General features: G+C 37.6%; 1 protein-coding gene across 4 annotated transcripts in view; it reads left to right on the top strand.

The window, feature by feature from the left end:
- Hgf (hepatocyte growth factor) overlaps positions 1-15,787 on the top strand; it is a 64,839-nt gene that overhangs the window by 21,864 nt on the left and 27,188 nt on the right. For 2 of the 4 annotated variants that reach the window (XM_027393482.2, XM_027393481.2), the window contains exons 7-9: positions 482-602; positions 1,924-2,042; positions 14,353-14,527. In XM_027393482.2, coding sequence (XP_027249283.2) covers positions 482-602; positions 1,924-2,042; positions 14,353-14,527 — 415 coding nt within the window. Of the gene's footprint in view, positions 1-481; positions 603-1,923; positions 2,043-3,109; positions 3,356-3,391; positions 3,641-14,352; positions 14,528-15,787 lie in introns of those variants that run through there. The other 2 variants (XM_027393483.2, XM_027393484.2) reach the window with 2 other exon arrangements.

Below are 15,787 nucleotides of genomic sequence, written 5' to 3'. Positions count from 1 at the left end.
CTTACTGGACTGTAAGAATATAATATACACTCAGTTGAAGTCACAAGATCATAAATGTGTGTGTTTAGAAGGTGAGTGGAGAGAGAACTACTAGTGTGTTAGTGACACACACACACACACACACACACACACACACACACACACACACACACACACCCCAAGATTTTGTACAGCAATTCACAGGGAAGCAGTCTGCAAGGGTCCACCTTACATTTTCAATTTTGATGTATTTTTGAATAATTATTGAAAACCAGGCAGCATTCTGACCTCATGCTAAATCTAGATGGCACTAACTCAAAATATTTAAATTACATTCCATAGGCATTTTTTTATACTTCTAATTATGGGCATAAGATCCTAATTTAAAATTAGGATGGTGTGTATGGCTGTTTCATAACTGATTAATTTACTATTGTAAACAGAACAATGGTATTGGTTTTACTACCAGAAACATTAACATAACATACTTTAATTTTAATAGTTGAATGCATGACCTGCAATGGTGAAAGCTACCGGGGTCCCATGGATCACACAGAATCAGGCAAGACCTGTCAGCGCTGGGATCATCAGACACCACACCGGCACAAATTCTTGCCTGAAAGGTAAAATCTCCCCTGATCTTTCTCCCATAGATTTCTCTTTACAAACTTGTTGGTTCTTTAACAAACCACCATGGAAAATCTCCCTCTATACTTTCCTTATCGCACACAGGCAGATAATGTGGAATTAGTCTTAATATTTTGGCTTCTGCCACACCTGCTGGTGGCTTGAGGCTTGGGGTGATAGAATTTATGACCGACATTTGAGACCAGTAAACTTCCAATTGAGTTGCTAAAGTAAGGAAGAGTTTTGAGCAAAACTTCCAGGGTACAGAATGGAAGGAGTAGCAGAGCCTTCTCTTGTTTCCCATAGCAATAAACAAACAGTTCGATGTGGTTAATAAGATAATGGCTACTTTAATAGACCCAACCTTTTGGCAGATAGTATATTGCTAACTATGACCAAATTTCTTCTAGCATCTTCAGATACTTGGGCCATACATTTAATACCTTAACATTCTTCATGTCCATGGTGAAAAGCAAGATAGCACAAAACAATTCTCTGGCTGTTTTACCCTCATGTATTTTAAAATTGCCAATAGAGACATTAATTTCATGTAAAAACCTTGAGTTGAGAAAAGAAAACAAAATGGAGTTAATTTTATAATAAAGAATTAAAATATAAATGACGAGTCTCCACCTTCCTTTAGAAATTGGTATGAATTGCTTTTTGAATTTTTTCTCTGTGTTTTTGTTTATTTCTTCTCTTTGTTCTTATAAATAAGATGAAAACTTTTTTTTTAATGCATGTCATTTCTTTTAAGTAAGACCAGAAAGGATATGGTAGCAATTAAATTCCAATCACCAGCTCAGGGCGCTGCTAATTTAAAGGGGGGTGGATTGTGGGGAAAGTGGTGTGATGGGGTTTGTCTCTTGCTCTGGTGGAGGTGAGGGCATGACCTAGCAAGGCTCCATTTCCAAAATTGAGCTGTCATTAGTAGCAGAGCTATTGAAAGCGGACTTCAGTTTGAAGTTTAAGCCTGCCCCAGGAAAGAACCTGCTCCCCTAATGAGCATTCTACACGAGGTCATGTTTGTGGAATTTGTCTTTAATTGGACTCTGTGAAAAGGAGATGCAGTTGGAGATTCTAATTGGTGGACAGGTCCAAAATGGACTTACCTTCGTAACAAAGTGGGTGATACTGTATCCTTAATGGAATGGGTAGTGAGATTGGACAGTTAGTGACTGACAGGTCCTGTAAAGGAAAAGGTGGGAACCCCGTTCATTTCCAAGCTCTCATTTCCAAGTTACGTGGAGAGCTATTGCGGCCTGTACGGTGTTTCCAGGCAGATTTACGTGACACTTTTCCTGGTGTGGTTTGCAGATATCCCGACAAGGGCTTTGATGATAATTACTGCCGCAACCCTGATGGCAAGCCCAGGCCGTGGTGCTACACTCTTGACCCTGACACCCCTTGGGAATATTGTTCAATTAAAATGTGCGGTAAGTTAGGGTCAAATTTATTGCTTCCTTTCCCTCTAACAGACTCGATCTAAGCAGCAATTATAAGGAAGATAGGTTAACAACTATTATATCTGTTATTTTAGTATGAATGATTTCTAGTTTTTAAGATTGTTGTATCATTCTACCTAATCTTTTTCCATTTTCATATACAGTTGTTTTGGAAGGGATACATGTGTAAGTGGTAAGTGTACACATATAAACACACTTATACATATGATAATAAATATTTCACTTTGATGCTACCAAGAAATTGTTTTAAAAAGTCCAGAGAGAAAATGAACAGGGAATATGTACATCACTACAAAGTTCTTATGTCTGCAATCATTAGTGAGTTTAATAACTTCTTCTGAATCTTTTCTCTGTCTTTTCTCTCTGCATTGTATCTTGAGCCATTGTTTGATGGCAAACCTCTTTTGGATAAAGGTAGACCCGCAATGGGGAAAACTATGCCTCGTTGAAGCAACTCACAGGTGTCTGTAAGCTCTAGAGAGCGATGTCTTCCCTCTGGCTAGCCTCAAACATGGCCTACATTTTGCTTCAATTTGCTGTGTTCCTAAGTTCTGTTTCTAGATGCTGGCTCTGAGCTAAATCCTCAGGAAAGAAGCTAAAGCTTATATCCTCTTACTTGTGATATCCCTTTTAATTTGTGCACGTGGGCCTCTCTTTTATATCTAATCCAGGTTTTTTTTCCCTCTTCTTTGAAGTAATACTGTGTAATAATAATTAGAGAGTGACATGCTTTTACATGATTAAAAGTTCTTATTTTTGGAGCTGGAATCTAAAATTCTTTAAGATTAGTGGAGTCACATACATTTATGAAAATACAATGTTGTAAATTAGCCTGATAGTTCAAAGTTGTGTATTGGTACAGAGACATATAAGGAAATGATACATAGAAAGTGATGCATCCACACCCAGCATAACATGAGATTATGGGGCCATGGGTAGATATTTAAATGTTTCCCTGAACCAGGTTGATGAGGAATGTCTTCTGAATATGCCCTATAATATTATTCAGGGTGTTTAATTGTCAGTCTCTTTCTTAGACCCACTAACAAGACAGTGTTTGGGCAAGTCATAGAGAAAGGACACAGCATATGCAAGTGATTGCAGACTCTGGAAGCCTTTCAGCTGAAACACAGTGTTCCAGGGAGACTGAATCATCTGTTTTTTCCTTTAAAATCTAAGATGACTACTATGACAGTGTTGCTCTGTTGAAACTGGATTAGTTCTACCCATTGACTTATTTAATCACACTCGTCTTTCCCTCTTTTTAGATCAGTTAGAGACAATATACCAATTGTTTCTCTTTTATTGTTTTGTTCTAGGTATTATTAAAACCCCTTCCTGGAATAAGGGCCAGTAGACACACACATGAATGCACAGTGAACCAACCCATGAATGCACACTCACACCACATGAACACATGTTCACATGTGTACTCATGCACACGTCCACCTTTGGACTGGACCATGTATACTGGGGAAACTCAATGTGTTTTTCCTCTGTGATTCTAAACCAAATCACAAGGATGTTTAAAAATAGGTTGGGAAATGAAATAAAGAATGATACCTTCATTATTATCCTTTCCTGCCTTTTTGGACAAAGGCATGTGTCTAATACCACACGAATTTTACTATAATACATTGCCTTGAGGTTCAAAAACACTAAAGACACTGAAAAAAAGAGATATTTGAAAATGCATTAAACATTTATGTTATTTGTCAGCATGCATTATTAATAATTGTTTTTCTCCAGCTGTCACATAGACACACACACACACACACATATATATATATACACATGTATATATATATATATATATATATATATATATATATACATATATATATATATGCGCACATAAGTGCTTAGGTTTGTGTGTATGACTTGCAAACATAAGAAATTTTATAATTCAATTTCAATGCATGAATTTATTTCAGAGCAATGCAATGAGGTGAGAAATCAAAGACATGCCCACAAAAGTGTATGAAATACTGGTACAAAGTAATAGAGTATATAAATCAGAGGCGCAGACAGTGTGAAGACGGAGTGGGGAAGGATGTGAACAGCATTAGAGAACTTGAATGTCGAGTATATATGTCACATTGGGAGGAGTTGGAAGTGGGTTGCGATAGAGCTAGTTTTTCCAGGGTATCATATAGATGCTTATGTGAGGAGTAGCAATCTAAGGATGGGGAGTGCCTGTATTAGATGGGATTCAGGTAAATCCATTCTTCTGTAAGATGCTGGGGAATATCGAGGCAGCATCAGCCAGCTGACAGTTTCTGTGGGGCCTGGATTTGCTGGGCAACTGCTCCATGCCATACACATGACTAGTTGCAATTGATGAAAATGTGACAGAGGTGGACAAAGGGATTATGTTGAAATTTCAGAGCTTTAGCATTAAAAGCAAAGCATCTCTAACAGTCTTGATAGAGAAATGTATGACTTTCAGAGCCACAATGGGAATGCTATTATTTCTTTTTCTGATGAATGAACTCCAAGTTAGTGGCTGACACTCTTTCTAAGATTTTGCCCAATGATCAGGGTGTCCCTGGTAGTGAAGAATGGATGCTGCTCACTGTCTGCCAATGTGAGCCTGAGTGCTCTTCTGAAGGCTTCTTGTCCTTCTGTACAAAGGGTTATCTCCTAAAACGTTAGAAGCCCACAAATGTTTCTGCTATATAACTTTTGACAGTAACAATGATATGAAATTTAAGATACTACAAACAAATAAGAACCTTGTAAATCCTGTGGTGCCTGAAAGGAATACTAGCTTTCTTGATAATGCTTTTCTCTGGGACAAGTTTGTATTTTGCAGGTTTGTTTTGCATATTATACAGCAATAATGTTGGCCAAGATTAACTGCATCAAAGACATTAGTTATTATATACATTGGTCTTCAAGTGCTCTTGAGCCTCCCCAGTGACTCATGTCCCTTAGGAAGGTGCTCTCATTTTTTTAAGTCAATTTACAAACTTCAGGGACTGAAAGTGCCTTCTACTCTGTCTTTGTGATCCACAATATATCTGTGAGGGTTATGTAAAATTAAAAGCACGTCAATTTATTAGTAATGGTGAAAACATTGGCTAGTAATATATGCAGTTTTAATCAGAAAATCTGTAATTTTCAGAAAATAAAGAGATCTGTGGCATTTTAGCCTTTTGTTTTTCTTTTTTGTTGTTGTCTTGTTTTTTTGGTTGTTGTTGTTGTGGTGTTTTTTTTTGGGGGGGGGTCATCTTACTAGAAGGCATCCAGGCATGTTGTATTTGCTGTGCCTTAAGTCTTTTGAACACAAATGAACTTATAGTAGTATTGTGAAGATAGTCTTGACTCTGCAGGTCCCTGAGGTTCTCAGGAATGTCAAGTATATCTGAAAGTACCTTTCCTTGAGATAGATCACTGACTGTTGCATTGGTCCCTTAGAATGCATGGATTAGAACACACCTGTTGCCTGCTCCAACTGATCTCAGTCTCTCACCACCAGTAATTTACCTGCCTGGTGACTTCTGTCAGATCTTTCTCTTTGAATTTCTTCTTGCAGAAGAGTATGTTCTTTGATTGCAATTCTCATCTGCATGATTGCAACAACCATTTATCTAGTTCAGAATCTAAAATCATAGAATAATCCCAGCACCATAACTCTCCTCTGTATTTCCTGTTTGATACTTTACCTAGAGCTGTTTGTTTAGATTTCTGTGAATGTCTTAATTGGCCATTTTGTTTCATCACTGTCCCCTTTTGTCTGAAAAAGTATTATTTTTCATCATCAGTAATTGGATGAATCATTTTCTGAGTAGAGATATCACTCCATTCACTGTTTTCCTCTTCTATTTTCTTTTGCACACTACAAAAGATGTTTGCAAAATTTTGGTAACATTCTTTCTCATCCTTAAACTTTATTGTGTGTATATTGCACACACACACACACACACACACACACACACACACACACACACAGAGAGAGAGAGAGAGAGAGAGAGAGAGAGAGAGAGAGAGAGAGAGAGAATTGAAACACTTCAGAGATTCTCTTTGATCCCAAATGAAGATAAACCAAAGCATCTTTTACTCCTCTTACATATTTTTAATGTTTTGAGTGACCCCATAGCCTACTGTTTCTCTCTGGGAGTCTTGCTTTCTGTTCCAGGTACATTAAAAAAAAACTTCTTACTTTTCCCTTTTCTTTCTGATATCTCATGTATTTTGAATCCCCATGACAGTTCCTTTCCTCTAATGCTTCTTCTGCCTTGCGTAATCATCTTCTCTGTTTCTGTTTCCTTGTCTAATTTATATCCATATCTTGTATAAATTTCAAGTTAGCCACCATCCCTAACAGCAATACTTTCCTCCTACTCTTCTTCCTTACCCTTCCTCCTCTACCTTCTCTTCCTCTTCCTTCTCCTCCTCCCCCTGCTCTCTTCCCCTTCACCCTCCTCTTCCTCTTCTCTGTCTCTTCTTCCTCCCCATGTCCCCTGTTCTCCTCTTCCTTACCCCTCCTCCTCTTCTCCCCCTTCCTTCCCTCTTTCCTTCCTCCTTTCCCTTTCCTGATCTGAAGCAGCATGGCACACTGTAGTTCTGGCTGACCTAGAACTTACTGTATAGTTCCAGCTGGCTCAAACATGGGCATCCTTTTGCCTTTGCTGCCCAGCAGTTGGGATTACAAGTGTGTACCACTAAGTGCTGCTTCGCTAAGAATTTCAAATCTTATCCTTGATTCGGTCAAATAACTATTTATTTATTTATTTGTTTGTTTGTTTATTTATTCTAAATGGGTTTTATTATGTGGTCTTGGTTTCCTTGGTTTTCTGTAGACTGGACTGGCCAATTCACTGAGATCTGCCTGTCTCTAACTCCTGAGTACTAGGATTAAAGGAATGCGCCATAATGCCCAGGATACCTTCACCTACACTTTATTGTATATTCACACCACAGAGTCATCTCCTTTCATATCCTTAGCTAGTCTGAATCTTTCAGGTATCTTTTTTATTTCTATTTTTAATCTTTCTACCCAAATCTGTAGACTCCACTTAAGCAGAGTATTTGGTTATTGCAAACGTTTAATGAAGAGTTGTTGATGAATGAAGCTTGATTTTTAGAGACTTGGAGATTTTCATTTTTCTTTTATGTTTCTTGGTATCTTTTCCCCCCTCTGATTCTTGATTTCCATGTAAACAAGACCTAATGTGCTGTTCCATATTTTTCTACCATGGCCTCAGCTCACACAGCTTTAAAGGTCACTGGGCTATTGTGGTTTTCACGCTGATTGGACTTATATGGTTTTCTTTTTGTCTTGTCTTATCTTACTACTTTTATCTTCTTTCTTTGCTTCCCTCTTATTTTTTAAATATTAACTGATTAGTGCTTGACCAGAGACATTTGAAAAGTATATGCTGCCCAAGTCTTTCATAGCTCGGGCATCTATTTGTTGTATGACAATGAACTGAATTCTTCGAACATTCTATAATCTCTAAATTTAAATATTGTTACCTTAAATCCCTACATGCTTATATTTTGGCATAAATATTTTTTAATATTGTTATTATCATTTTCTTTTTATTTTTTTCATTTGTATACCAACCCCAGTTTCCCTCCCTCCATTTCTCCTGCCCCCCATCCTCCATACCACCCCTCCTGCGCTGCTCAGATGGGGTAAGGCCTCTCTTGGGGAGTCAACAAGTTTAGCATACCAAGTTAAGGCAGAATCAAGCTTTTCCCCACTATATTAAGGTTGAGCAATGCATCCCACCATAGAGAATGGGCTCCAAAAAGCCAGTTCATGCACCTGGGATAAGTCCTGGTCCCACTGCCAGCCCGCCCCCAAACAGATCAAGTATATTAGAAGGGATTTAACATTAAGTAGAGTTCTAATAAAGGGCCCAGAGCCCTTAGCAATGATGGTCTGACAGCAAAAGGAAGAGAGATTTCTCCATCCATTCCTCCATCCTAGGAGGGCAAAGTGAGAAGCCAGCTGTCTACCTTCCAAGAGGACCCCTCATTAGTAGCCTGTGTACCATAACCTTTTTCTTGGACTTTCCAGTCTATAGAAACTGTGAGAAAATAAAATACCTTTGCTGAAACTACCGAGCCCTCAGCATTTTGTTATTGCAAAATAGCCATTGATAATGAATACAAAAGCCCTTCCTTGTAATAAACCTCAATATGAGCATTGTTAAAAAAAAGTGTATCCGTGTCTTTAAAACTTCAGTGTCCTCAGATGCTGGGAACATATTTATGACAAATTGTTTCCTTCTTGAGAAAATCTAACTGTTTCACTGAGTTTTATTGGGAAGCCCAGGCCAGAGTAGAGAGAGATTCATGGAAATAAAATTGTATTATATACTCAGTCAGACAAAAAAATTCATGCTATCAATACCCTTCTCAAGGGAAAAGTCTTTCACTTGGATGGCTTTTCCAAGTCATCTTCTAAGAAATAATACTACAGAATTGAAGACCTTTCATGAATGCCTTGTCTCCTGTGTATTTTGTACCAGAAAAGTCTTGGAGAAAGTCCAGAGAAATGTTTCAGTATGAATACTGGCTTCACATGGAGAGCAAACGTGCAAGCAATTTGAGGTTTGTACTTTGGAGGTCTTTACTACTTTCCCATGTCAACTTTAAAGCAAGAAGCTCTTTAAATTTACAGTGGGCCTGATCCTGCCCTCTGTGGTGCAAGGAGCACAAGTACTGTTGATGAGAGTGGCTTTCTGTACTGTACTCAAGTCCCTAGGGACCACCAGGAGATGCACTCTGTGCCCCTCAGAAGCTTATAAAGCTATGAGGTGGGATGAACTCCAGGGGATAATCAGGTGTTTGTCTACTGGCATGTTAAACAATTTATTCTTAACTATTGAAAACCTTAATAGGATCATGGGACTAGGGAGGTGCATTGGGGTCCGTGGCTAAGAGTGATTTCAAGTCTGTATCCCTAACATCCATGTGCTAGTAGGGCACCATCTGGAATACCTGCTGTCCTCTTTTAGTTTCTGAACACATGTACACACTCTCTCTCTCTCTCTCTCTCTCTCTCTCTCTCTCTCTCTCTCTCTCTCTCTCTCTCTCTGCCTGTCTCGAGAGTGGAGGGTGTCAGGCACTTTACCTCTCTAGGGAAATCTGAATTATTTTTGGCAAGAACTGTAACTTGGTAAATGGTTGTGATTGAATGATTTACTTGCCTGTCTGGAGCTTAGAAACCCCTGGGTGTGGCTCTTTGAGACTCTTACACTCTATCTCCCATTCACAGACATCCATTTAAAAAAATATAGTTTCTCTACAAAGACCTGGCAAGATTTTAACAGAGGATATTAATATAATTAATATAATTGAATGTATTTGTTTACTTACTTATCTAAGATAGGGTGTTTTTATATATCCAAGCTGGCCTTGAGTTTTATGAACCACCCTCTTTAGCACACCAAATGCTGGATTACAGTTGTATGCTACCATACCTGGATTAATTTGTTATTAGGGATCTGTTTCTACTGATACTGGTCTGGGAAAAGATGTCTACCCTGAGGATTAGATGAATCAACCCTCTTTATCTAAAAATATCTATTTAAACTTGCAAACAGCCTTCAGATATTCTGGCAATCAGTTCACTCTACATTCAAACCAGTGAAGTGAAAAAGAATGTTCCAAGAAGCTCCTGCTGTAACTGATTGTTTTGTAACAAGACAGTGGAAATTTTAATAGCAAATGTTGTATTCCTTAAAGTATTTCCAAACAGAACATTTTGTGTCAATCACCATGGACAGCCATTCCTCCACTCCCAGGCCACGGAGGAGCACTTAAACATCTTCACATCTGTGTCCAAAGCCTGGCCACCACTGACAAACCTGGCAGAATATTTTATTTTGAGGGATTCTCATAAGAGTGCCTGATGTGTTCATTGTGAACTTGCAAAAATACTTGTGTGTGTGGTGGTGTGATGTATTTTAAAATATCTTGTTTTATCTCAAGTTGATCAACTTCAGCAGATAGTTGGCAGGGCTGTGGTTCTTCTTTCACTCTCAGTATGGCCACTGGAGACTCTTTGAACCTTCCTCAATCTGAGTCCCATGTTGAAGGATTAAGTACAAAGGAATGCCTTTCCCAGTATTGACGGCCCTTTCCAAATCAATTATCATGAAGCGTTTGTTTCAGTTTTGCTCCAGGTTTTGGTGTTTATACAGTAGGGCAGCAGGAAGAGCCTATTTTATTGTGGTTCAGAAATGTTATTTTATTTACATCATAGTTAAATGGTGTATGGATATATTGTTTATCATGGATAATATCATCCATCAGATAATATTTATTGAACAGCTTCAAATAGTCTCATCATAACTCTTATTGATGAAAATTACTTAGCTATCCTAAGTAATTGTACTAATATATCTTCATCCATCCAAATTACTTATTATATGCACTGTAGAATTATATAGTTCTTGATGAAGTCTCTTCAAGCAGCTGAATGTGGAGTGAAACAAATACAGATATACTAGCCCTGCATTTAGTAGTACAATTTGTGGTTAATAAATTGCAACAAGGAAAAATAAAAACTGAGATGTTTAATATTCTCTAAAGTTATAGATGCTCATTAAATTAGTAGGTAAGCATGATGATAGTTATACTTTTTTCATCTCTAATGAAGCCTAATGAAACATAGTATTTATTTGACATATTATTTTTCATATATAAGTCTGAGAATAATTTATGTAATCCAATCCCTCCATTTTTCGTGTTTGTGGTATTTATATGTATTAGCATGTGAGTGTGTGCACATGTGCATGTGTGTGTGTGCAAACATGTGTGTATCTGTGTTGTGGAGACCAAAGTTTAGCATCATGGTTCTTTCTCAATTATCCTATGCTTTTAGTTTTTTTAGATGGGGTTTCTGAACCTGTAACTCAGTGATTTGGCTAGACTGTTTAACCAGTCATCTACAGGGCTCTGCCTATCCCTACCAGCCCAACAAATGATGTTGGGTTAGCATACCAGCTGGCAGACCCAGCTTTTAGGTAGATGTTGCAGATCTGAATTCAAATGGTCAAGTTTGTGAGGAAGGTATTTTACTGACCAAACCCTCATAACTTTGGTTTGATGTTATCATACTAATATGGCTTTGTTGTTGTTGTGTTTTTAGTGAATATTGACTTTTAAAAATGATTTTTCATCAAAATCTGTAAAATATCCTCCTGAAGTGATAAGCATGGTGATTTATGTCTTAACCCAATCTTCGAGTTTTAAAAGGAAGCCATCACTGTATCAAAAACTAGCTTAAACAATAATTATGACAATAATAATGATTTAAATGATGAGTGTCTTGTAATAACAATTAAAAGTGGGCTGTTTTTAATTAACTCTTATTTGGCAATTTCTTCATCTAAGTTAACTCCAGCAATACAGGGTTCTCAACTTGACTATGAAATTAGAGTTGGTAAAATATTAGTGAGATAATTTTCCTGATGTCATTACACAATTGAGTTTCTTTGCATTAATTAGTTTTATTTACAATATATTTTAAAAACATTCTTAACTTCAGCAAACTCCTCCCTAACTCTATCACTTTCCAGTCTATCTAATTTCATGTTCTTTTCTCACTTTGATTTTATTAGGGACAGAATTTTTATGCTGTAGATTTCCTGAAATTTAAAAATGTGCCCACTCATTGAAATTATTTATCTTGTATTGATATTTTAAATTTGTTTACTTCTCAAGTTTTTTGATAACTATGTTGTTGCTCACAACCACTCATTGTTTTTGCCAGATATTTATTTCCTAATAAGTTATGGTCATCTTTACTTATTTTAATAATCTTCTCACTAAATACATTTCAACTTGTCTTTGAACTGAAAAATCTATGTAGTATTTCAGATATTAGCACTCATAGATTTCATTCAATATTTAAGGTCATACTGAATAATGAACAGTGAGTTGAGTCAAAATGTCCTGTTTCCAGATATCCCTCCTGCATCTTTTTTTTTTTTTCTGATCTAAAAGAAGCCTCACACAGTAGAGAAAGCAGCATTCAGAATCTGTTTATATATGAAAACATTCTATCAGGTAATGGCCAAATTCCAGGTTATGTCTGAGTATCTTATCTTTTCACTTTTCACCCTTGGTTAGTATCTGTCAAGTCAGACCATGTTCATTTCTTTGGAATTAAGCTTGAGCGAATTTCTGAGGGAAATTATCAGCCCATATGTAGTCATTGTGGCCATGACTGATATCCAGGAAACTGAACTGTGCTTTACAGGAGCATAGGAGTAGCATACCAAGGGCAGAGCTGGGCAAGAGCAGGTCACCAGTAAACAGAACAGAAAATGCACAAATAAGGGGACAGTCAAGCCATAGCAACTGAGGAACCTATGGATTCCTTAAGACATATAACTTAGTCCTATCATGGTATTATAGTACAAGGTTAGCATAATTATCCTAGAGTTATTTTCATTCAAAAACATTCCACATAAATGTAGTCTCCAATAGATTTAAAACTATCCAACTTAATAGTATTCACTTTGATGAAATATAGTTACCAGGGACTATGAAATCCATCTTATTTTGTATAATATTAAAGACTTTTAGGTAATATTAATATTAAGTCTTGGGTCTTCAGTACAAACTCCTATCTAAGCCATTTACTAGAACAAAAATTTATCCATCTATCTATCACCTACCTATCTATCACTAATATCACTGTTATTTTATGTGTTGCTCTCAAACAGCAATATAGAGATGGATCGCCAAACATTTTTATCTTCATTTAAATTTCTTTATAAATTAGGATGTTTCTGAGCTACAGTTCTGTTTTCTAAAGGCATGCATAAAATACAAAATATTTTAAATGAATTACAGCAAAGTTATTATTTTAGTAAGTTTTAGGGGGAAATTAGAGGAAATCCCGTCATTTCAGTTTCTTTTCTGGTTATTGTTAGAGAACACCCGGAGAAAGATGCTTAAAGGAGAAAGAATGTGTTCTGGCTCGCAGATTACAGTCACAGTCCTCATGGTGGGAATGTCAGGGTGGTAAATCCTGAGACACTGGTTCATGTTCCAGGAAGCAGGCAGCATGAATGAGTGTTGCTCAGCTCCCTTCTCTGCTGTCCAGGATCCCAGCCACAGAACTGTGCCACTCATATGTGAGTGGTTTCCCCCCTCAATGAAAATTACCCAGGCCACAGGCATGCTCTGAGGCCCACCTTCCACAAATTCTAGATTTTTGTCAACTAGAAGTGACTTTTTGTATAATTGCCATATTTATTTTTATTGTTGTTTATATGTATTGAACAAAGATTCATGGGACAATGCTAAACATGCATAAACATACCTCAGGAATCTTAATGAAATGAAATATCTATCTATATATAAAAGAGAAATAAACTTAGGAAAAGCCATTTCTGATAACCTTATACTGCTACATATAGAAATCATGTATAGAACATTCTGTATTTGAAAAGGTGACCCATCGAGTTCTATAATGTAATGCCACAGAGAAACTTACTTAAGTCTAAACAATCTGCAATGGTTAAAAACTTGGCTTTTATCCAGAGATTGTTGCATGATCATTTGCCATCAAGGTATCTGGGGACTTTACCTCTGACTTCATCAAACCTTTTTGCATTTTACTTTGGGGTTTGTTTAGAAGAAGGGTGTTAGCAAGATCCTGGCTGGTCTCAAACCTCAGTCTCCCCACCCCCTACCAGCCTTCTGAGTGCCCAAATCCTTGTGTACATCCTCACACTCACCTCCTAAATTGTTCCCAGTTACACTTGGTTGAAACTACATTCAACACAAAAAGAATGACTCAGGTTTATGGCAAAAATTAATTTTATGATGCTTTTTACACAGTAACTGAGATTATACATATTTCATGGTGTGCGATAGTTGGAAAAGAAAAATAGGAACAAATCAAATTTTAATTTCCTAAAATTTGGTTGAAAGGAAAATAATGTATTAACCTACATAAGATTTAACCATATAAAAGAAAATTGGTGCTCCTTAAATTATTGAATTTGTATGTACAGAAGAGAGGACTTTAGGAATGATACTGTAGTCATTTCAGAAAGAACTGATTTCAGCATTCATATTATAGACTTATGTGGAAGTAAGTATCTTTACAAAACTCTCCATGAAAAAAAAATAATTTAGGGTTGAAATGAAAGGAAAATTGGAATGGAGGTAGAGTTAATTTATATTTAAACTTTACAAATGACAAAAAAATCCCTGTACCACCAATGCAGTGGTCACTGAAAGGGCGAAGCCATGATGAAAGAAGGGTTTTCTTTACGCTCATATTTGTTTCCACCACCAGCTCACAGTACTGTGAATGATACCGATGTCCCTATGGAAACCACCGAATGCATTCAAGGCCAAGGAGAAGGCTACAGGGGAACCAGCAATACCATTTGGAATGGGATTCCCTGCCAGCGCTGGGATTCTCAGTACCCTCACCAGCATGATGTAACGCCTGAGAACTTCAAGTGCAAGTGAGTCTGCTTTGGAAATGCTGCAAACTTTAGCAGTTCCTAGGGAAGTGGGTCAGATTGGTTTTTGCTCACTTCTGTATTAGTAACCCTCAAAATGTATTGGCCTAGATATACTTAAGAAAAATGGTGGATGCTCTTCTTTTGGGGCTTCAGAGAGCATTCTGTGTAGCACTGATCTAGGGGACTGACAAGGCATAATATATATATATATATATATATATATATATATATATATATTATATGTATTATTTTTATACTGGTAATTAGACCAATTTTAAATTAGAAACAAGGTTCACTTACATGTCAATCCCAGTTCCCTCTCCCTCCCCTCCTACCCTGTCTCCCCACCCTTTATTCCAATCCTATATGCTCCCCAAAGAGGGTGAGGCCTTCCATGGGGGAATCTGAAAAGTCTCATATCTTTTGGAGTAGGGTCTAGACCCTCTCCTTTGTGTCTAGCCTGAGAGAGTATGCCTCTGTGTGGAATGGGATCCCAAAGTCCATTTGTGTACTAGGAATAAATACTGATCCACTACCAGAGGCCCCATAGATTACCCAGACCTCCAAACTGATATCTTCCCTCAGGGAGTCCAGAACAGTCCTGTGCTGGTTTCCCAGCTATCAGTCTGGGGTCCATGAGCAACCCCTTGTTCAGGTCAGCTGTTTATGTGGGTTTCTCCAGCCTGGGCTTGACCCCTTTGTTCATCATTCCTCCCTCTCTGCAACTAGATTCTAGAGTTCAGTTCAGTGTTTAGTTGTGGGTGTCTGCTTCTGCTTCCATCAGCTACTGGGTGAAGGCTCTAGAATAGCATATAAGGTAGTCATCAATCTCATTATCAGAGAAGGGCATTTAAGGTAGCCTCTCAACTATTGTTTACATTGTTAGTAGGGGTCAAACTTGTAGATCTCTGGATATTTCCCTAGTGCCAGAATTCTCTTTAAACCTATAATCGCTCCTTATATTATGGAATCTCTTTTCTTGCTCTCCTCTATTCTTTCCCTGACTAAATCTTCCTGCTCTCTCGTGTCCTCCTCTCCCCTCCTCCTCTCCCCTTCTCTTTCTTCTAGCTTCCTTCTCTCCTCCCTCCATGCTCCCAATTAGTTCAGGAGATATTGTCCCTATCCCCTTCTCTGGGGGACCATGTATGTCTCTCTTAGGATCCTCCTTGTTTCCTAGCATCTCTGGTGGTGTGGGTTGTAGGGTCGTAATTCTTTGCTCTATGTCTAAAATCCATATATGAGTGAGTAATCCCACTTTTG

Source organism: Cricetulus griseus, assembly GCF_003668045.3.
Source record: "Cricetulus griseus strain 17A/GY chromosome 1 unlocalized genomic scaffold, alternate assembly CriGri-PICRH-1.0 chr1_0, whole genome shotgun sequence".
In the NCBI taxonomy this organism is placed as follows: Eukaryota; Metazoa; Chordata; class Mammalia; order Rodentia; family Cricetidae; genus Cricetulus; species Cricetulus griseus.
The sequence above is the reverse complement of the archived record's forward strand: the minus strand, read 5'-3'. Positions and strand labels throughout refer to the sequence as shown.